Source organism: Heterocephalus glaber, unplaced genomic scaffold, assembly GCF_053883595.1.
Source record: "Heterocephalus glaber isolate CG9 unplaced genomic scaffold, H.glaber_assembly_v1.0 deba00000676, whole genome shotgun sequence".
In the NCBI taxonomy this organism is placed as follows: domain Eukaryota; kingdom Metazoa; phylum Chordata; class Mammalia; order Rodentia; family Bathyergidae; genus Heterocephalus; species Heterocephalus glaber.
In genome coordinates this window covers 12,207,867-12,231,090 of record NW_028258156.1, presented here as the reverse complement: position 1 = coordinate 12,231,090, position 23,224 = coordinate 12,207,867, and the positions used below count along the sequence as shown (strand labels likewise).

Sequence of the window (23,224 nt, the reverse complement as noted above, 5' to 3'; positions counted from 1 at the left end):
GTTTCTCAGAACTTTTGATATATCATTTGAATTGTAAAAGAGCATTAAGGGGTCATGGATGGTACCACAGATGGTTTTTGCATAAGTTACACAATAGTAAAAAAGCCTTGCCCAGGAACGTCTTAAGGGGACTAATGCTGTACAGCATCATTCTAAGAAATATTATGCCAGTCCCTGGTGAAGTAGCAGTTATCACATCTGATGTCTGAAAAGTCTGTGGATATGGTTCCAAGAAGGCTACTAATATGATGGCCCATGAGGCATAGGCACATTACTGAGCACTGAATTACCTGCCTTTCAGAAGAGAAACTGGGGAGAAGATGTAGCGCAGTGGTAGAGCAATTATTTAGTATGTATAAGGCTGTGAGTTCAATCCCCAGTACTGGGGGATAAAAGAGAAAGGGGAAGAGAAGGATACAAAGTATCTACAATATTAACCAAAATATGAATTTAAAATGATGGGGAAATACAAAGTTTCTTAAACACTGTTGCAGTAAATTATTTGTCCCATACCATAAAAGGAAAAATTAAATCCAGTTAGTGTAAATCATTACTCAAAAACTCATCTATAATCCTAGAACCTGAATTGCATAATTTCTAAAATGAGAAGAAAATAAACACAAGGTACTAAAAATAAGACTGTTGAGTAAGCATTTTTAAAGTCACAAAAATATATTACTAAATAAACTCAACAAAAATGTTTGTTAATACTTTATTAGTATCCTCTAATGGACAGAACATAATGCAAACCAAATAAAAATTTTAATCTTCTTTTTAGTTAATAAAAATAACTGACATTCTGATTGTTTCTTCTTCGTTAAAGAAGGAAGTATTGGTAGAACAATTAGGCACACAGTTGACACTTACTGTACAATGATATGCACAAGTTATCTTTTAACAATTTTAATCCTAAAATGTGCTCTTTATATTTTTCCCTTGTAATACAGGAGCCATGCTCCTATAAGCAAAATTTACTACTAATAAAAGAATTTTACAAGAAGTGACAAAAAGACTTTTAAAACAAGTCTTTAAATAAGAGGATGCAGCAACAACGGAATGTAAGTTTTTGGGTTAAGAAGACAGTTTAAACTACACCTCAAAACATTAAAAATTCATTTATTTTACAATTTCTCAAATACACATGCATTAAATGAAAATATTGCACAAAATTAAAATTTTAGATTGTGAAATTTATATTGTTCTTAATTAAAAAAAAAATTGGTACACTTTCTGGTAGTACTTGATTTTTTTCCAAACACCAGCAGCAGAAACTTAAAATGAACAAACTGAAACAGTAAATAAAGTTCTTAATGTTTTGTTTTGTTTTGTTTTTTTGAAAAAAATTAAGGCTAACCAAGTGCATCCATTGGTCAATGGCACAATTGTTTTCAGCAACTATTTGGAACACCCCAATTATAGGAAATGCTCGTCTAAGTGCTGTATTTAAATCATACAATCAGTATTTTAGGTGAATAAACTATGATGATTTCTAAGTAGTTTACATGTTAACGGAAAAATCAGAAAACTCAAAGAATGATTAATTTTGAAGGTTTTTGCCTCAAGGCACCACCGACTTAAAAACACATTCAAAAATCAAATATCAGAAGACATAGAGCCTCTTCATGTATATACCTATATATGCAATAAATGCATTAAATGTAATAATTTTATTAAACATAGTACACTGTACTTGACATATGGGTTAAATATTTTACACACAGCTTGACCAAGTCATTCAAAAAATATCTCTAATTTTAGCATGACCACAGTTCTCTCTGATGTAAAATACAGATGTGCATAAAGACACACCACTGTTTACACAGGCTACCACTTCACATTTCTGCTTTTGAAATATAAATTCTTTTAAACCAAAATTACTTAAAAAACCCATTTACTCAAATTGTTTTGTTTGTTTTGGTTATGACTGCAGTTATCTTGCAGAGCTGTTAGGAAAATTTGCAATCTTACATGACTTTTCTATCCCTGGTTGACAGCCAGTATTCTTCACATTATATAGAAATGTTTTTACACACATACATAGTAGGCTCTTACAAGAATTCTTCTTTATACACTTAGCTTTATTCTTGTCAAAAAATATACCTGAAATGGACAGGGGTATATATGAAAGTCATTGCACTTAGGCCATGCTGATGCTTCCCATGGACATGTTTCACATATCTCACTTTTAAAGTCTCGGAGCTGAGGCAAGGAGAAACACTGAGAAGAAATGCTTCTTCCACCAGGGCTACTAAGGATCTTTTCTTGCTTGCCAGTTTGCAGTGAAAGAGATTTCATTTATGTAATTCTAAAGACATGCAACATGCTGAATGTACGCATACTACAAGTATGCACAACAGCATTATTAATAAATATGATTATTATATAGCTTTAAAGGAAGGCTTTATTCTGTTAATAGGCTTTACTTTGTAAGTAAGATCTAAGTGAAAACAAGACAATATCATCTTGTTCCAACCTTAAAGCTCCCAAATAACTGGGATACCAATACTCTGTCCCTTTATCTTAAGCACCCAGACATTCTTTTAATACCAGGATCTTGGCTCAGTGGTCTGATAAGTAGCTTCACTATTTTAAGGTTTTAGTGTTAAATATTTTTAAAACTAAAGAAAGCTGATACATCCAAACCCTCAGTGAATGGAAGTATTTAAAACTATGCAGAAATCCTGCATACAAGGGATATGAAGACTTCCAAGATGAACAAAATGGACAGTGAGAAAATTAGGAAATGCAGAGGCTTCAAAACTGGAAAAGTATTTTGTTCTGTTGGTATAAAATTATTTTCAGGATCTGAATGTATACAGTGTGTGTGTGTGGGGGGGGTTGCCTGCTAGCTTTATTTAAAATTTTACATTATGTGAAATATAAATAAAAGCATAGTTTAAAAAATAGTAAAGTTGTTTTATTTATTTTCATATATGTACACATTATAATTAGGAACTTGTATGTTTGTGTATGACTGATAAGCGCGATAATCCTCTCATTTGCTATTTTTATAGTTACCTAAGGGATGTCTAGATCACACAATTTAAATTTATCATATGGCAACTTTCAATAGAGTACTATTTTCTTTTAATGTCCATATTTTCAGAAAGACAGAATGTATTTGGCAGTTCTTCCAACAAATTATTCCCCTTCTGTATAATCAGTAATCTGTTAAAGCTAACACTAATAATTTTGAAACTTAAAATGAAAGCTACCACATGCTTCTTTCTGCACACAGAATGCCAAAAGAAAACTTAGCAAGAGCAAAACAGAGCCCTTAAAGCACATAAGAATCAATTAAAGTTTGTTTTATACCAATGAATATTAAATCTAACCAAATTATGTTTTTTGATTTTATTTTATACTCAAGTTTTATTTTATATCACAAAACTATAATTCAGGAATAAATTATGTCATACTTTAAGGGCATTTTGTCACTTTCCCAGACCTGGCTAATCCAGACTATTAGCAAAATGCTGACACCAATTTACAAAATCATTATGCACAACAAATTTCTCCAAATTATATATTGCACAGTCTTCAACTGTTAAACAAAATAAGGAATTTATCTGTGAACCATTGTTTTGTGCTTTCCTTAGCTCTCGTATGTACACTCTGGCACTTTGTCACTGCTGGAGAATGCTGATTAGCTTGAAGCGGAAGAGATCATCCTTCTTGCACTGAGACGGGGGCGGTATCCTCTCAATGTTGCAAATTACGCACCAAATCATTTAAGACACAGAAATCTCTCTTGGTAGTGGCTGGATTATAGATGAGAATGAGAAGAACCAGTCCTATGGATGTATTAATAACCTATTTTGAGACGCTAAAAGACTGGTGCAGACACAACAGTGTATGAGTTAAGCCCCAGAAGATCTGTCCATGCCATGAGTCCTGGACAAAATGGACACCAGCTTCACAGACGGGAGTGTCACCTTTTCTGTGAAGAAGGTATTTGAGTAGTTTGAAGTTTCTGTTTATATTTCTGCATCTGCTCTGACCGTGAATGTAGTTTGTTGAAAAGTTCACGGAATTTATACTGTGGAAATAACGTTTCTAAAAAGCCTTCCAAGAAGACATAAACCATTCTCCTATTTAACTGGTTGTGCTGAAACATTTCAAAAACACGAAGAATACCTTTCCGTGTTGTCTCAGCTCCAATAATGTGCTTCAGTTCATCTGAAAGAAGAGGGGGACAATACAAATAACTTATTACTCAAGTAAAAGAAACACAAGGCTTAAACATGATCTTGAATAAAATATATACAATACACAGCAGAGTAAGCAATAAATAGTAGGAATTTAATGTATTATATATCAAGGACATAAAAATATGTATGTGAACATGCATGCAGCTACCATTCCACTTACATAATAGTATTAAGAGACAATATGACACAGAATAGTTAGGATCCAGGCTTAAGAGATCTCAAATTACAGTCACAATCCCGTCCCTAATATCCATGTGATACCCACTTTGATTTTGTTTCCCCAACTATTAAACAGGGATGTCTAATAACTAATATCCTTGTAGCTGTAAGCTTTTATAAGACTTTAGTAAGCCAATGTAGCATGTGTTTTGTAAATTCTAAAACATTATACATTCTTACTATGTTTAATGAATAATAAGAAATGCTATAAAACAACTAGCCCATGATTTAGATTAAAAATTGAACACAGCAAAAAGAAAAAACAAAAAAATGAATCCATGATATCAAAAATCAGTTCCATAAAAATACAAAGAAGTTGCTTATGTTTACAGTGCACTAACAAGATTCCCTTCATAGAAAAAGTACAACTATAGTATACTTTGCTACTCAGGCAGGATTTTTGTAAGTAGAAGGAAATGAAAGATCAGCCTTGGTAGGGAGAGTACTAATGAACAAATGAGCAGTAAATTAAAAAAAAAAAAGTTCAATGAAATTTGGTTGAATTTCAGAAATCCTGTAAGAGAAAGCACAGAGAATAGAAAAGGATGCTATTACCATCAGGGGAGGCAAGTTTGTAGGAGTTTACCCACAGACTACATGAAGTTACTAGTGATACTGGAGTATGGGATCAACATGTAGGACTATTTTGGAGTTATTTATAAATCATACCAGCAGCCTAAATATTATTTTGCTCCTTTAGGAAGAAACATGCAACTTCCAAAAATTCTGTATCTAACTAAAGCTACAGTAAAATTTAAAGCGAGTATGCTGTGAATTTACTAAAAAGCAGGCAGTCAAGAATATGTATCTCCTATACTTTTAGACCCATCTTCACTTCCTTTAGAGCTTCATACCAACGTCAACTTCTCAGTGAGGTGTTCCTTGGCCACCCCATTAACAATTCACCTGACACTGCCTATTATCTTTCCCACCTTTATTTTTTTCTTTAGTACTTATCACTGTCTAACATACTACACTTTATTTATTTATATATGTCCTCCTAAGAGAAGGTAAGGTTCAAGAAAGCGGGATATGTGCGAAGAACAATGTCTGGCACACAGTGCACTTCCAATAAATATTTACTGAATAAGTGAATTACGATTCTTTCGGCTACATAAGCGTAGTTTATTCTGGTTTACTAAACAGTATATTAAATAATATACCAAGTTATTGTTTCTTATTTTTCTAAAATGTTATTTCTTTGCTTTATACCACCAAATGCAACAGTATACAAGGAAGAATTAATAGTCATGTGGCAAATTTCTAATTAATTGATGGAAGACAAAACTGATCACTAAAATTTTATGATGAAAATAGTTTTAAATTACTAGAAAACAATTTTAAGTATTATGATATTAAAGAACTTATGAATATGTCTTGTCTATTTTCTACATATATGATTAAAATAGAGAAAAGATACCTAGGCATTATAAGATATTCATAAAAAGAGACAAAACTATCTCCCCTACCTCTGACCACTTTCATATTATACAGCCTTTCTGACTGCGAAAAGATAAAGATGATAAAGCACATCTAAGTTAGTGAGTCAGCCCTATATTAGACAAGTAACACAAATCAAACCAACAAAATACTGCAATATACACTTTCTTTGGGAAGATGTTTTAATAATGATTAATAATGAGCCAATCAGTTGTTTTGACATAAATGGATTCTGAAAGAATGTCTGTTCTCCTAAGCAGAACATCCTTCCTGAATCTTCATTTTCTTTTATTAGCCCAATCGTGTGTTATATATTTTATTTTTTAACTTATCCCAAAATGTTTTAAGATAGCACAGTAGTTCAAAGTACAAGTTTTCAGGCTGGCATGGTGACACCTGACTCTAGTCCCAGCATTCTGGGAGGCTGGGACAGATCACAAATTTGAGCCCAGCCTGGACAACTAAGCAAGAAAGCGGGGGAGGGTTTGGGGATGTAGTTCAGTGTAAAGCCCCTGGGTTCAACCCCCAGTGGAGGGAGCAGGTAGGAGTGTGTAAGCTTTCAAATCACTTAAAGATGAGTCAATCATGTCCTTTACTAGCTCTAAGTCCTGGGTAGGTTACTTAGCCTCTCTGAGCTTTGGTTTCCTCACTTATAAAGCTGTTGTGTTAATAGTACCTAGTGGCTTCAGAGGACTCAGGAAGGTTAGTTAAAAGAAATGCCTAACACAGTGCCTTTTATATAGTAAGCATCAAATGGCAATTTTTATAATAAAAACTAGGTAAATTAGCATGAACAATATCAGAAATTCAGAACTACAAATTAATGAACATTAAATCAAACACACACACTTACCTGGCATTATTGCAAATAATTTTGTTTTTCCTGCAATTCTTGTTCTCATTCGTATAGCTTTGTCTCTGCATGGAACAGTCTCTGCTGAAATGCCATTTGGCCAAAATGCATCTCTATATAAGAAGATTAAATAAATTTTGTAAACATTTTCATTTTTTAATGCTCTAAGTTGATAAAATTATTTCAAATTTCTGAAGAAAATACAAATGTGAACAGAAAATGCTTTTAAAATTTTAACAGGTCTAATGACAGTCAACACAGATCAACTCAGTGCAGGATTCAGTTTCAGGTGTTAAAGAATATAAAGAAAAATAACTTAAAGTCTACCTTTCAGCAGTTCGTAAACACTAACAAAGACAGCAAAGTGGAACAAACACAAACATTTCAGTCATTTAAACTCAAAAGTGAGCACTGCTGACTGAACATCTCATCCAAACACAACCCAGGACAACTTGAATTCGGACTCCTCAGACTTTAAAAATCTACTCTGCTGCAGTTGTGCCACCGCACTCCCCTCATAGCTAAGCGGAGTTAAAACTGAGTTCCATGCCTACAACTTACACCTGGACTGAGTCCACTGGTACAGTAACTCGGCTCACAAACGCTTTTGTTTGCAAATAATCTGGTTCACAAACAGAAGCATTTGGCAAAATTTTGCTTGTGAACTCTGCACTGGGTTACCAGCATAACTGTATCCATCTTTCCCACATGAACACAGATGTGGCCGCCTTTTCCAGAACCATGGAACCGAGGTTCTGAGTTTGTGAGCTAAGGTACCATTGTGCAATGGTGCTTTCACACATACAACAACCTCTTCTCCTCAACTTTCACAGTGTACTTCCTTTATTCCTGTTCCCTAATATTTGGTCCCCGGCAGAAACGGAGCAGTAACTACACATCCATCTAGAACTGGTCTGAGGGAGAGACTTCCCCAGAGTGACTGTTCTTTAATTTGCATTAGAAACACTAGGGAGGCTTTAAGAAATCTTCCACTCAATTAAATGAGAGCCATCTCTGGGAATGGTATCCCAGGATCGACCAGTGCTTGTGTACAGGCAAGGCTGGGTCTCACTGTTACTAAGAATATCAGTCATCTGCCCTGAAAGAACATGAACATGAAACATATCATATGGAGTGGAGAAACTGAGCTTCAGAGTAGAAAAGTCACATTTCTCACTCTCCAACACAAGAGCCTTTGGACAAACTACTCTTCTCTAATCCTCAGTTTCTTCTTCATAACAAAATAGAGACAAAAACACCTACCTTGTAAAATAGGATAGACTCAGAAACCATAAAGTATTGGGCACAGTGCCAAGCACATGGTTAGTATTGGTAATTCCCTTCTTGCTTCCTTTCCTTATTTTCAAAGGATGCCATCAATTTTTACACACATCTTCACTTTTAGAAAAGAAGTTTATTTCCCTACTATCTGTGCTTTCCTCAAAGGACTGCATCTTATCTCCTACTCCTTAGTGATTGGCAGAGTACTAGACAGAGAAGGGGCTCAATATATATTTGTGGTATGAACACATGAATCAATATATCAGTGACATCTTCAAAGGTTCAAATATTTAATTAAAAATTTAGATAATGAGCCAAGCATGGCGTCTCATGCCTACAATCCTAGTTACTTGGGAGACTGAGGCAGGAGGATCATAAGTTTGAGGCTCTCACACCTGGGCAATTTAGTGAGAGGAGGACAGAGGTGGGGGAAAAAGAAATGGAAAGAGAGAAAAGGGCTAAAGATGTAGGTCAGTGGTAGTTGGCCTCAGTATAATGGCCCCCTGTCAAAAAAAAAAAAAAAGAAAAGAAAAGAAAGAAAAAAATTAAACCATGGACAAAGAGATATATGGTTTTCTGAAGCCTTTCACTTAAAATCAAGGTTACAACTGTAAAACACAAATCCCCCAAACTAGGTATTTCAATATATGATCATGCTATCTCTGTACTAATATTCCAATTATTTTAAAGTCATAATACTGTGATAAAAGGTAGCCTATTATATTAAATATTTTTCTTTTATACACTTCCTAGTTTTATTTAAAACAAAGATCAACAGATAGATGGGACTGTTTATTACAATTCTCACAAGAGATTTTGCTCAACAATGTGACAACTTTATAACCAGGAAAAAACCAAAAGCAATGAAAGTTAGTAAGTGATAACAATGCTAAACTCTGTACTACCTGAAAGAAGGGAATGTGCCTTATACTGTACCTGAAACGTTTCACTGAGTCGGCTACTTGTTCAGGTGAGGTCATCCAATCAACATGGTCAACTATTTTTCTGAAAGTAAAGAAATTTAATCAAGTAAGCTTAAAATTTCAGAGGATGAATAAAATGAAATATGACTTTCACAAAGCAAACAACATAATTTGGAAATAAGTTATCTCTGAGAGCAACAGCCTGTTTCAAAGATCTTCTTAAAAGACTCAGAGAAGAAATTTTCCTACGAAAGTTAAGCAATCTATTTCCAGAAGTAAAAGTTTAAAAGTTAAGCTCAGACTCTAAGTATGGGAGAAAAAGAGTGGCACCTATTAATAGTATCGCCGTATGTAGCTCTAATAAGCTGCTGAAGTAGGTTTTTGATATTCCTTCGCAACCACTGATTTCTCTCTTTCAAGTCGAAAACTTCATCCATGAGAAGCAACATTACCCTAAGTGGAATATTGTCATCCACCTGGCAAAATATGGAAAGAAATAAGAATAAATTTATTGGTTAGCTACATACTACAAATGGCTATTTTTTTCCTGCTTTAACAAAATGGTACTATTTCAACAAGTCATAATTTGACATTTCATTCTAGTTTAGAAAAAAACTTTTTAAATAGTCACTTTGACAGAATACAGAATTTTATAATCCTACAATGATGAGTAAATTTCAAAGTTAATGTTTTTCTTAGAAATAAAACATTTCTCAAAGTGGATTTATGATGGTGTTAGGGAAAGTTGATTTATCTCTTAACTTTAGCAGATTAAGTCATGCTAGGGCCTTATTTTCTGAAGCATTTTTTGGTAAGAATGAAATAGTCTCAGTATGTCTATTTAATTGAACAAAACAATACACAATGTGTTTTGCTTGGTTAATAAGCTATATATATTTTGGTATTTTCAGGGGAAAATAGTTGTTATTCAATCCAATACACAACTAAATTAACATTACACAAGACATATTTCACTAGATTACTAAAATTTTCTTTTAGTTTTTAATAACTAAAACTATACTTTTATTATGGGACTATTCAATCAATGAGGTAAAAAGTAATGAAGATACCCAGAATACTTTGATGTAAAAAAATTATGTATGAAATGGAAAGCTGGTACAGATTTAGGACTAGATATAATTAAAAGTTTACAATTTTTTCACCACTAAGATAATCTTTGCAATTATTTCATCATCAATGTTATCATTTCAATACTCAGGAAAATGCATGAAATTATACATTTTTTATTATCACATTGTACTTAGTACACTTTCCTCCTAGTCCACAAATTGAGAGGTTATAACAGTGGTGGTGAATCTATGGCAGGTGTCCCACAGCTGGCTGTTTGTTATCTTTGAAAGCTCTAAAAGATTCACCATCACTGGCTTATAGCTTCCAACTTTTGTCTTGCCCGGACCACACTGAGTGAAGAGGAATTCTCTTGGGTGGCAAATAAAACATATAATATAGTTAATGTTATAAGTAACAAAATTTCTGTTTTTGTATTTGTTATTATAACATTTTAAAAAAAAAAGAAGGGGCCGGGGATTTAGCTCAGTGGTTTCGCTGCCTGCTGTGCAAGCGCAAGGACCCAAGTTCAATCCCCGGTACCAAAAAAAAAAAAACAAAGAAAAGGGCAAGCTGCTTGCAGGGTGCAGGCTGGACATACTCAAGGGGATAGAGGAGAGGGACACTTATTTCATTATGGAGGCAGAATAAATATTGCTTAACTCTTTGATAAAGCAGAAATCCAGGAGCTTGGTGTCACAGGACAATTGTAGTGAACAGTCAAAATGTAAAAACTACATTCCAAGAGACATGATGTTATGGACAGTATACAAGAGAAATTTTTAAATATTCTAAAAAAATTCCTGAAAAAGCAAATAAAATTTTTAATATTTATAAATAAATTCCATCAGAAACATAAAGGAGATAATTATAATTTTTAAATAAGTCTACACAAGAAGAAAGAATATGGAGCCCAGAAACAGATTCAAAGATATATGATAACATGATTTGTGATAAGAAAGAAAACAGTACAGTGGGGAAAAGATGGCCATTTCAGTAAATAGTGCTTGGATAAAGCAGAACCCTACCTCATCTCATATACAAAAATCAAACACAGGTAAACTGCAAATCTAAACACGAGCATGGTAAAACAAAAAAGAGTTTTAAAGAAAATTACAGGACAACATTCTGTGACCTTGCAGGAGGCATAAATTACATATAGAGTATATAAGAGCAATACAGAGTGGAAGATAATCCATATATATATATATATATATATATATGACAAAGAACTCATGCCGGTTATATACAACGCTCCTAATTAAAAGAGGTAAGCGGAGCAATAGAAGTGGGCAACAGACCTAGCCAAACACACAAGAGAGGACCCCAAGTAGCCAATAAACATAAAAAAGCTCAACATTTCAATAGATTTCACTACTTGTAAAAGAAAAGTGAATCCATATGGAATACAACCACCAGAATAGATAAATTTTAAAAACCACAAAAAATAGGCAGAATGTAGTCTCTCATGTACTGCTGGTGCACTGTAAGTGATACAAATAGTTTGGAAAACTATTTGGCAGTATCTACTGAAATTGAATTTGTGCATATTCTCTAACCCAGCAATTTCATTCCAGGTACAGGCCCAACAGAAATGAGTACTTATATTTTTAATCATAAGGCATGTACTAGAATGTTCTCAAATTCTGTACATAATACAATGAATAAATTGTGCCAAACTTATAAAATGAATACTAGAAAGTCATGAGAATAAAGGACTATAATCACATAAAACAACATGAAAGAACATCACAATGTTGAGCAAAGAAAGCCAGGTTTAATTAGAGGAATACATACAGTTTTATTCATATAAAGTGTCAATGCATGGTCAAAGTTAGGATAGCAATACCTTTGGTGAGGGAGAGAGTCATGATAAGACTAGAGCATATGGCATTCTTGGGAGTACTGGTAGTTTTCTGGTTTTTTATTAAAGTATAGATTACAGGGACATGTTCAATTTTTAAGAACTTACTAAACTTCATATAATGTGTATATGAGTCATACATGTACATATTTATTAAAAAGTTTAAAATATCTGAAAGCATGATTTGAACTACAATTACTAAACGTATTATCAAAAACAAAAATTAACTCACATTATCATCAAGTTGAGCTGAGACTCGACAATGTTCAGGATCTGAATCAGTCTTTGTAATTAAAGGAGGCACCTAACATGGAAAAAAAAAGTGAACACACTAAAGCTGACAGTGAAAGAACACAATATATTAATAAACTGAATATTACAAACATAAACAAAGATTAATGATCTACAACTTGAAACCAAATATAGAAGGGTGTTTATTTCATTGCCCAAAGGTCTGAAATGCTTTTCAGTGCGAAGATTAGTCAAACCCCTACACTTTGTAGACTAACCTAAAATTAAGAAAGGTGAAATGACTTGAAGATCAAATAGCAACCTACCCAAAAAACAAAACTTCAATATTCTTTCACCAAGAGTTCTTGATAGTTGGTGTTAATAGGTTTAAGAAATTAACCAAGTGTTAAAATAAGTTCAAGAGAAAGAAGGACAAAACGACCAATAATGGCTAAAAATCCTATGTCATCATAGGAGGAATTACCAAGATCACCTATTTTAATCTCCTGAAAGTTACTGATGAGGACAAGAACGGTCAGAAAAATTCAATGACTTTTGCACAAAGTCATATGAGCAGCTGGCAGCAGAAGTGGTACTGCTATTCACTTCAGTTACTGGTGTGTTTTCTCACAAGAGATAAAGATGAAGCATGATAGAGAGATTAAAATTAATAGAAAAGTATGATTTACATACTCTATTTAAAAAATTATCTTTTATATTAAGAAAAATGTTTATATATATTTGCCCTCCATTCAAACCTAACAAACAAAAAATTCTAATAGCTTGAGTTTTTAAAATAGCTTTAATTACAAACTTTAAAAATCACATCAAAATTATAAAAAAATTAAATTAGGAATCTAACAAACTGCTTGGCACAGTATCTTTATCTTCTGCTAATGTAAGGAAAAGCTTTCTGAGAAAGGATTCTATGTCACTCAGAGGTACATTTGTATGAAGCCAAAGACCAAGGTAGTGAAAGAATTTTCCTTTTTTTGATATGGAAGTATCTCTGTCATATGAATCACAGAAAAAATTAGACTTTATGTTTCTTGAGTGAATGCTAGTACAAGATATTTGCAAACAACATTTACTCATTTGTTAAGGAATTCAGAGTATTATAAATAAAAGGAATTTTATTATGAAACAGTATAAAAATTACTAATTTTAAGTATTTCTTGTAAATAGATTTTTCAACTCTACCATAGCAGGGACTGATGAGTGACTGCATTTTTTAGATACGTTTTTGTGATAAGAATTTATTCTCTTTAGTTTTTCATTCCTTATAAGATTGTGTCTGATGGACTTTGGGAAGGAAATAAGGTAAATCTAGGCAGGAGGAGCTCAAGGTACCTTAGCTGACTCAAAACAGTTTGCTTTAGACATTACTAAAAATGTCTTACCTTGAAAAATGATTGCTTTATGTCTTGACCTAATCTTTCTGACATTTTGCCCATGTTGTCTGACATTTTAGTCATTCCTTCTGCCAAGCTATCAGGAAGGGATTTAACTGCATTTGAAACATTCCTCATAGAATTTCGAAGTGGATTTACAAAAGTGTCCATCTGAAGGAAGAAAGATTTTGTGCCATGACTTCATTATATCAGATCTGATGTTCAACTCAGAAGCCCCAGAAAATACAGAATGCAACACACAAGGAAAGATATATTCATCTTCCAGTGTATATTATGTCACTACATTTTAAAATTTTTTAAATATTGTCTTTAGTGTTATAAAAATGGGTTTTTCACATTCACATATATGATTTAGAAGTCTTACTAATGAGATTATTGTTAGAAAATCAATATAAGCTTTCATTGCCTTCTTATTAAATTCTGAATAATAAAGTTAACAAATTGATGCAAGTAGAATTAGCCATTTCACACTTCCACAACAACTCAAATCAATAATCAGATATTTGTTGTAGACACTGAAAATAAAACAAGCAGGTAAAATATACAGAAAGCTGAAATAACTAACTATTATTTAAGATTTCTTTTTAAAAATAAATTTTAGGATACATTATATGCTCAATAATCAAGAGAATCTGGGGTTCATTATGAGCAAGACAAAAGAAAAGTTACAAATCAGCTGTGTAAATCATATTTCATATAGAATACAACAATTATGTATAAAAAGAAAATACAATCATAGAGATAAAAAGGAGTAAAAATGCAGAGGGTCAGGAAACAAAACTTGGTATTTTGACATACACATGTCAAATAATTTCAAATAAGAAAAGGAGACATCTAAAGAAACCAAAGAAGCTGACGTGGAACCCTCTGAGAGATGTTTAGCAAATGAAAATTTAAGAAATTAAAAGAACACAAAAGTCAAAGCCATACCAAAACTATGAGAATATTTTCCTGAAAGTATTGATTCTCATAAACTATCAAGCAAATTATGTTCCATGTAAAAAGGAAAAAAAAAAGTAACAAAACCAAACCTCACTGCTTAGAGAATGCAGCACTACAAAGAAGGCAAAACTCCCTCACTCTAATTATGATTTCATGGTTTCCATCAAAAAAACTAGAAAAGCTGAAACAACTATTAATAACAATAAAACATGAATTTCAATACAACTGTAAAAGGTTTGGGAGTTCTGGTTACTCCTCAGTTTAAAGTTGAGTCAATAGTACTGCAGATATGCTCCATGGAACACCCAATCTCAAGAGGGACATTCACAGTACAACTTACAAATAAAACCACTGGTGAAGACAGGAAGATGAAAAAGATGAAACTCATTATCATGTCCATGTGTGTAGATGCATGTATACGTGTGCATGTGTATTTCTAATTCTAAATACTATAGTTTTTGTTCACTAGTACAGAATCAACCAGGACATTACTTCAAAAACTTTTTGTTTTAATTGTAACAATGTTGCAAGCTAAGTCATGAGAACACTAAAGAGAAGTATGACAATATCACATTTAAAATGTGCAGCTAGGGGAAATGCCCATCTTTTAATGAGTTATAACATTCATAGAAGAGATAGGATTTCAGAAGTATAAAAGGCATGCATTTCACTTTAATCTACAATCTACATTAAAAACTGAACATCCAAACATATTTTAGAATTTCATACCTCTTATACTGCACAGCAGATTTAAGTGTTAATCTTACAAGTTGGTTAAATGAATACAATTTCATACAAAAATCTATGTATGGGGCTTAAATACCACTGATATTATTTTGAGGTAAAATAAATTTTATACCAATAAATTTGAAAAAATTAAAGTGTCGACAGTATACCGTTCCAGACCACAGAATTAACATCCCCACTGGGTGAGTGCGGGCGTGCACGGGTTCCTAATTTCTATGAGTGAAGTCCAAGTATGTGTATTAGGAAGGGACTAGGATAAGCAAGGAGATCAAAAAACATCCACAGGTGACTCTGATGTCTAACTTTGGAGGATATAAAAGCATAGTTCATCACCCTATGATTACATTTACAAAAATAGGGTTTGTCTTAAAATAGATATTTAGGAGGAGAAAAATACACTTTCAAATTATCACGCACAGGAGTAAATAGTAGATTTCTAGTTTAAGTGTACACTTAGCCTGACTTTAACAGATGCTCTCTATTTATTCAATTACCCTCTGAATTGAGCTTTTTGTATTGGTAGCAACATAATGAATTTTTAACTTAAATCAAGATTTCTAACTACAGTTTAATATGCCTTCACGTTAGTATAACACTGGATCAGGGATAACTGTGTGCATAAAGAAAAGTTGCTTGTCACTATCTCTTCCTAGGAATTGTTACATAGATTTTGCAAAGTTAGGATCAAATTAATGGGTTATAAGGTATCATTTCTCCAGCTATGAAGAGCCACTCATTAAATTTTTGCACATTATTTTTCTTTAATAGCTACTTAACTGAAATGTAATTAAGGAAAAAATACTGTAGTATAATAGCCAAAAAAATAAAAACTTTAAATTACTGATATGCATTAAAATTTATTCTGACAACTTACAAGGTCAAGATGATCTTAATGATTACAAATATTAATTTATGACAAATAGGTTATTATGGATTACCAGGTATGATTCAGAGAGATATTAAACTTCATTAGTAATTTTTTTAAAGGGCTATGTAACAGAATATACATAGGTGCTACTGCTGGTCATTAAAAAATTCTATGTACACCTAATATGATGTTTCTTTTAATTAAAAAGTTATCAGTTCATTACTTTATCTTAAAACTGATGCAACTGTAAGACAGAAAATAAGGTAAATTAAACATCAAAATATAGAACACTGGGATGCATTTCTAAAGCAATTTAAAATTGGAATTTAAATGTAATCACTTCAACCATGAAATACAAAAATGAGAACCACATACATTTTTGTCATCATTGTAAGGTCAATACCCTAGAATTTTCTTTTAAAACAAAGCATTCAACATAGAAATACAGCATTCATGAGGATGTTAAAATCCAATATCCTAGATAGTCACACAATGCTCTAAAGTAACATCGTCAATTTTTGAGGAAACTAAAGTACCAAGAGATTAAGTAACAGGTCCAAGGTCATAACAAATAGCAAAGCAGGGATCTGACCCAAAAGCTATCTGGTCTCAGTTTATGTTTCTACTCATTAAACCATCTTGCCCAATTTGAGCACTCTTATCATTTACTGTTCTAACTTAGCATCTTATTCCAAGTATAGGTCTTACATCCTGTTTGAAATTATTCAAAAGATTTTAAGTAATAAAGGTTTTACCCAAAAGATACATACATATACTTTCAGAACACATTTTATTTAACATTTTTCTTAACATTATTATTTCATGTAAAAGACATTTTCTTCCAGTAAAAAAAGATTTCCTGAAGAAAAGGCTTAAAAAAAAAAAAAGTCAGTGAAGTATAGTGGGCAAGAAGCTGGACTCCAGGCCAAGACAATGAAAACCTTGTGATCTGTGTTAGGCAGACATTTCTTTATGCACCATTTCAAAACATTTTTGTTTTCAAGCTTTTGCTGAATTATCTTTATATATGTGGAGATGGTTCACACACAGTAGACACTGCTATCAGTAGTACAATTAAAGCATAGAAGATAAACATGCTAAGGAGCATTTTAAATTTTTTTCTAGTTTTAAAACATAAATTTAATCTAAACAATTGTTTTATTCAAAAGAAATTATAAAACCAGACCCAAAAATAACCCTAATGGAATGGTTCGCTTACCTTGCGAGCAAAGTCCCCTTTCCCTTTACTGTAGGCTTTATTCTCAAGGAAGTCATATACACAGTGAGCCAAAGCTGGGCATGCTTTCATCATTTCAGGAGTTAATAGTAACTAATGAAGAAGTACAAAGTTATTTTACAATGGTAAGAATATCATTGCTTATAATTTTATCTCTTAAAAAGAATGCAAAGAATTTAATTCTATATTTTAAAAAACACAATTACCCAGTTAAAATACAATTACCCAGTTAAAATAAAGTCACCAATAACTTGGTTACAATTAAGTTTGATATATATCCTTCCTATCTGTTACTTTGACATTCAGTGCATCTAATGTGAAAGTTGCCCAAAAATATTTGCTATTAATATATATACTGACCACATATCTGATTCTAAGATGATTCACATAAATTGTTACTCACATAGTGCTAAAATTAACATTTTAATAGAAATAAAATCAACATTTTAATAGAAACAAAATTTTAGGAAACAGAAAATACAAAAAATAATCCAAACAAAAACTTCCAAATGTTATAAAGAAGTTCCAAACAAAATAATGCTTTCACAATGCTAATAATATTATAGCTTAGTTCTTTCAACAACTTGTAACATACTGAGTTCATGAGCTAATACATGGTACAGTCACAATTAAGAGCTACATTATGGGATCAGATATGGAAAGAGGTAGTCCTTTTCTAAATCTTCTAATAATTCATACAGATTTTTAATGGAACTGAAGTTGGTACTTTTAAAAAAAATCAAAACATTGGACAAGGGCATAAACAGTATCAGGTGATAAGCTTTAAATCAAGAGAAGACAGGTGAGCAACATCAGAGATTTATATACTTTTGCTGTTGAATCTGTCAATACATGGAATTACAATAACAATTACAACAATTACAATAACAATAGAATGGAATTACAGTAATGGTTATAAACAAATCCAGTTGCAGCTGTAAGTATTTAAGACAAAAAGAGAAAACAATCTTCCAATCAAAAATATGTAGTATATGATCAGCTAAATTTCACTAAATTCTAAGACAGGAGTCAGCAAAATTTTTCTATAAAGAGCCAGACAGTCATTATTTTTGGTTTTGGGGGCCACAGTGCTGTTTGAGGTCCAATTCTGCTATTTGTGATACCAGGCACAGATAATGGATGGTAAATGAAAGGGGTGAATATGCTCCAATAAACCTCTTAGCAAAAAGCAGTTAGTACACTGGTTGGGATATGGAGTCTGTAGTTTGCTGATTCCTGTTCTAGAGGTCAGGGAGCTAAATAATGGAATACTATAAACCTGGGCTGATACCTTCTCTAATATGCATGAAAACTTCATAAACCATTAACTAGTTAAAATAAATTAGTTACTTCTGGGTGTCCTAACAATTTATGTAACAAGTAACTTGTTACATTTGTTGTTATTCTAAAAGACAAACTATATATTCAGTACACTACCGATAAGAAATAATCCTTCATATCTACCTTTCTTTTGAATTCATTTTAGAAGCCTTATAATCATTCTGGGCCATGGGAGGCAGTTATACACATCTATTTGGGAATAAAAATCGCCCTGTTTTTGATACATCAGTAAGAGCTACTACACACTAAACTGAGAACATTTAACATAAAATACCTGTACATTACAATAATCTGGAATGGTTGTATATTCATCTAAATATGAAAAAGCACAATCTCTCAGTGGTTAGAAAACTTCTAAGTTGATCAATAAATGTAGAAATAATGTTTATAAATGACTGAGAAGATTGCATGAAAGATTTAAGATGCTGCTCAGAAGTGGTTGTTATCCCATTTTTACAGTTGGGGAGGCTGGGAATTAAATCTAGGGCTACATGAACGCTAAGCATGTTTTCTACCACTCAGCTGCACCTCTAGCCCCATTCTTTAATAAAGAAATCTACTGTTGTGTGACATGTAACATGAAAATCTATGGTAAATATAGTAGTAAACATGAACTTACTTGTAAATAGGCATTTAGATCCTTTTTCCTTTTTTCTAAAAAATCTCTATCCATGTTATTAAAAGTCTTTTTACCAGGAAGCTTCAATATGCTTGACAGATTTTCAAACTAAAAGACAAAATATATTCAGTGGTCTTAGTTTTTATAAAAAGGGAAAATTTTTCATGTCATTATTTCCCTACATATCAAAATTATTCTCAACAGATGATCTGCAAATATAATTTCTTATAATAAGCAAAAGGCAAGAAATAAAAAATATTGTCCAAACAGGTCCAAAGCGCTGCTCTAATGTTATTTATTACAAAGAATTTTCAATAAAGAACAAAAGACTAATGAAATGGATATTGACCATATGGGGATTTCATTTTAATGCCCTAATTTTGAGATGATTCAAACTTTTCATCAAAAAAGGTCCACCATTACCACCCACCCTGCACTGGTGATTAAACTCAGTTGCTCCACTCTCCAGTCCTTTACATTGTTTCATTTTGAAACAAGGGCTCAATAAATTTTTCAGAGTAGTCTTGAACTTGAGATTCTGCCTTGGCCACCTAGGGATTACAGGTATAGCTGGGATTACAAGTGTGTGCCATTGCTACAGGCAAAAGGTTTTAAAAAATAGTTTTCTTAACAGCCCTTTTGTGAGTAAAATACTGACAGAAATTTTAATTATCCAAGTTATGAGTACCTGGCTTATTGAAAAACCTAATAAGAGAATATATTTAATATTAATGATTACAAATTAATGAATCACTAATATGTAACTATTACAGTAGAAAAGACAAATTTCAAAATAGACAGTAGCTATATTTCTACTCTGTATATAATATATACAATTATAATAAATACTAATAATCTCTTTGCTATTACATGAAAAATAATCCCACAGTTTACACTAAGAAAAAAACCTTAAGAGCCATTAGCATGCATTTTATCTTTGTAAAGTTACATTTACAAAGTAAATGTATGTACACAAAGTAAGTGTGTAAATCTAACATTTATAAATTTAACATTTGGGTTCATCTTCAAATGTCCGCAATAGGGATCTGGTATGCTTTGCTGAAACACAAGTTTTTAACCATGTTTCCTGCTAAAATAGCATAAGGGAAAAATTATTTAGCTCCAATTGTACCTAGCTAATGGCCTAGCATCAGAAACTTCAAGCAGTCTTATTGCTTTCCCCAGGTGACACATACTCTAACATAAAACAAGCATAAAAAAATCATTTTGTTTAAAACAGCAACAACAATGTTGGTATGGAGGCTGAAAAGAAGAGGAAATAGGGGTTAGTATATAATTTCCATCCCAAACTGAAGATTCTGATAAATTACAAAATGTACTGAAAAAATCTGAAAGTTGTTTAGACCTAAAAGGTGAGTAAGTTCATTATATGTTACATATGAAAGGTAAAAGCAATTCTTCAGTTCCAGTCACACCAAGAACAAAAACAAGACTGGAAACAATTTACGTAGAAAATCTCATAAAGTAGTGATATTCACAAATCTGATGATTTTCAAAAACTCTAGAAATAGGTTTTCATTGAATATCATATTCCAATGGATAGTATCTCATTTATGAATTAAATTCCTTTTAAAATAGTCTCATCTTATATAAGCAAATTTACTTTTGAAGCTCTCCTTTCCTGAAATATTACTCATCCACATTATCTTAAGCTACTAACTCAACTTTATACAATGCATAACTTCTAAGTCTTACCACGTACCATGGGCCTGAACTTCATTCCCCCTAAATTTGCATGTTGCAACCCTAATCTCGGACTGTGACTATGTTTGGAGACACGGGCTTTAAAAAGATGATTAAATTTAAGCCACAGCTTTTGGTGAGGGTCGATATTAATCTCACTGGTGTCCTTATAAGGGGAAATCTGGACACACAGACAACACACAGAGAAAGGGGCAGACACAGCAAGGAGACAGTCGGTCATCTCTCAGGCAAGGCGAGAAGCCTTAAGGAGAAACTGTCACCATCCGGATCTGGGACTTCTGGCTTCCAGAAATATAAGAAATTAAATTTCTGTTGTGTGCGTCACACTGTCTGTGGTATTTTGTTATGTTAGCCCTAGCAAACTAATACAGTATGGAAAAAGGATGCTATCCATTACAAAAACTATTCTAGAAACTTTAGAATATTAAGAAAAAACTAAACATCATAGTGATACAGAAAATCTAGATTAGCAAAACAAATTCCTTTTAAGGTTATCTGTCTGGAACAGAAAGTTTTCTCAAATACTGTATTGTTATGCTAAAATAAAAGTACAGGGAAAATCGATACATTTTATACTCTATATAAACTTATCAAAATATCATAAAAATACTTTTTTAAAAAGTTTACCAAAAAAATTCATAAAAATTAAAGCAGCCTGGGGGCTGGGGATTTAGCTCAGTGGCACCGCACCTGCCTCACAAGCACAAGGACCTGAATTTGATCCCCGGTACCAAAAAAAAAAAAATTAATTAAAGCACCCTGTAAAGCCAATGTTTACAAAGAACACAAACATATGTATAAATCACTTTAGTATATGTGCTGCCAAAGCAAGCACTAATCACAGTTATTTTAAACTCAAAGACTTTATTCTTTTAAACACACTGAGCCATAAAGCGATTTCTGAGCAAAAAAAAAGGTTTTTCATGTGGCTAGTTGACCTAACTGACAAAGAGCCAACCCCAGCTCATAACCCTTCCCACACCTAACACGTCCTCCTTCATTGTCTTTTGTTCTCAGGAAGTGTCTGCATCCAGTGTATTTTCTATCAAATCATATAAACTAAATTTAACTTCCTCAACCCAATGAGCTGATGATAAATGCCTTGTTTCTGTATCCCCACCCTTCTTCCCTTGACCCATATAAACCCTATTCACTGCCAGCTCCAGGATGATCACTTTGTGGAGAAATCCCGATGACTCCACCGGCATAGTAAAGCTGTACACTTGCCTCAAACCTCTGAGCGTGTTCTTGATTCTTCTTGGCCTGATCTTGCTATACCACTAAGAGCTGCCACACTGTGGGGACTGTAAGTCTGCCATTACAATATCAGGGTTAGATCCCTAATACACTATTAGAAAATTTTAAAAAGCACACTTGAAATCCTATATTAAGAAAAATTCAAAATGTGTTAATATTTAAGTATGTAACTCAGTTATGTACAGATACTTAATATTATCACTTATACCACCATGTATATTAATTTAGCCCAATTTTATCTACCCTTATCTACATTAATTTTATCTGCACTTAATCCATCCAATAAAACAGAAATGTAAACTATTAGAATATATATATTCCTAGAGGCAAAGACTTAGACTGCCTTATTCACTGTTATTTTTTTAATCACTGAGAAGAATGTCAGACACACATGAAAATCTCAATTAAGTATTTATTGAATAAATGAATGGGCAATTCAGGGTGTTTCTAAAAGCGTATGACATTGGCCAACATTTTCTTTTAATGCTGTAAGTCCCTATAAAATATTAAATTAGATTGTAAACACAGTATTAAAGAAAATAAATGATAGTACATATATTTAGACTGAGAGAAACAGCATATCTTACAAAGCTAAATAAACAAAATGAAACTTGTTTCAAAAGTCTTTTTACACAGGGCCGGGGATTTAGCTCAGTGGTTCTGCCACCTGCCTTGTAAGTACAAGGACCCAAGTTCGATCCCCAGTACAAAAAAAAAATCTTTTTACCTATAAAGTCAACAATTATTCCTGTCAACAGGGTGCACTGTTACCTACAGGTGAATTACTAGTAACTAAATTTTTCTTCTGCCATTTTATAGAGGATTTAAATTTTAAAAATACAGATAAGGAAGAACTAAAAGTTAAACAGCCAATCTTATTTACAGATGTTAAGTATTATGGGAAAAGCTAATTTTCACCTAAAATCTTAGTTTTAAATTCTTAAGTTCTGTGATCAACACTTAACTAATCATAACTACTATGACTT

At 32.5% G+C, this 23,224-nt stretch overlaps 1 protein-coding gene across 3 annotated transcripts in view; it reads right to left on the bottom strand.

Annotated features, from left to right (window-relative positions):
* Positions 1-698: 698 nt before the first annotated feature.
* The window catches only part of Snx13 (sorting nexin 13), a 122,538-nt gene continuing 100,012 nt past the window's right edge, over positions 699-23,224 (bottom strand). For all 3 annotated transcript variants that reach the window (XM_087206682.1, XM_087206683.1, XM_087206684.1), the window contains exons 19-26: positions 19,257-19,364; positions 17,279-17,389; positions 13,491-13,652; positions 12,092-12,163; positions 9,258-9,403; positions 8,941-9,009; positions 6,724-6,836; positions 699-4,179 (exon numbers count right to left, since the gene is read on the bottom strand). In XM_087206682.1, the coding sequence (XP_087062808.1) occupies positions 3,932-4,179; positions 6,724-6,836; positions 8,941-9,009; positions 9,258-9,403; positions 12,092-12,163; positions 13,491-13,652; positions 17,279-17,389; positions 19,257-19,364 (1,029 nt within the window). In that variant the 3' untranslated portion in view covers positions 699-3,931. The remainder of the gene's footprint in view (positions 4,180-6,723; positions 6,837-8,940; positions 9,010-9,257; positions 9,404-12,091; positions 12,164-13,490; positions 13,653-17,278; positions 17,390-19,256; positions 19,365-23,224) is intronic.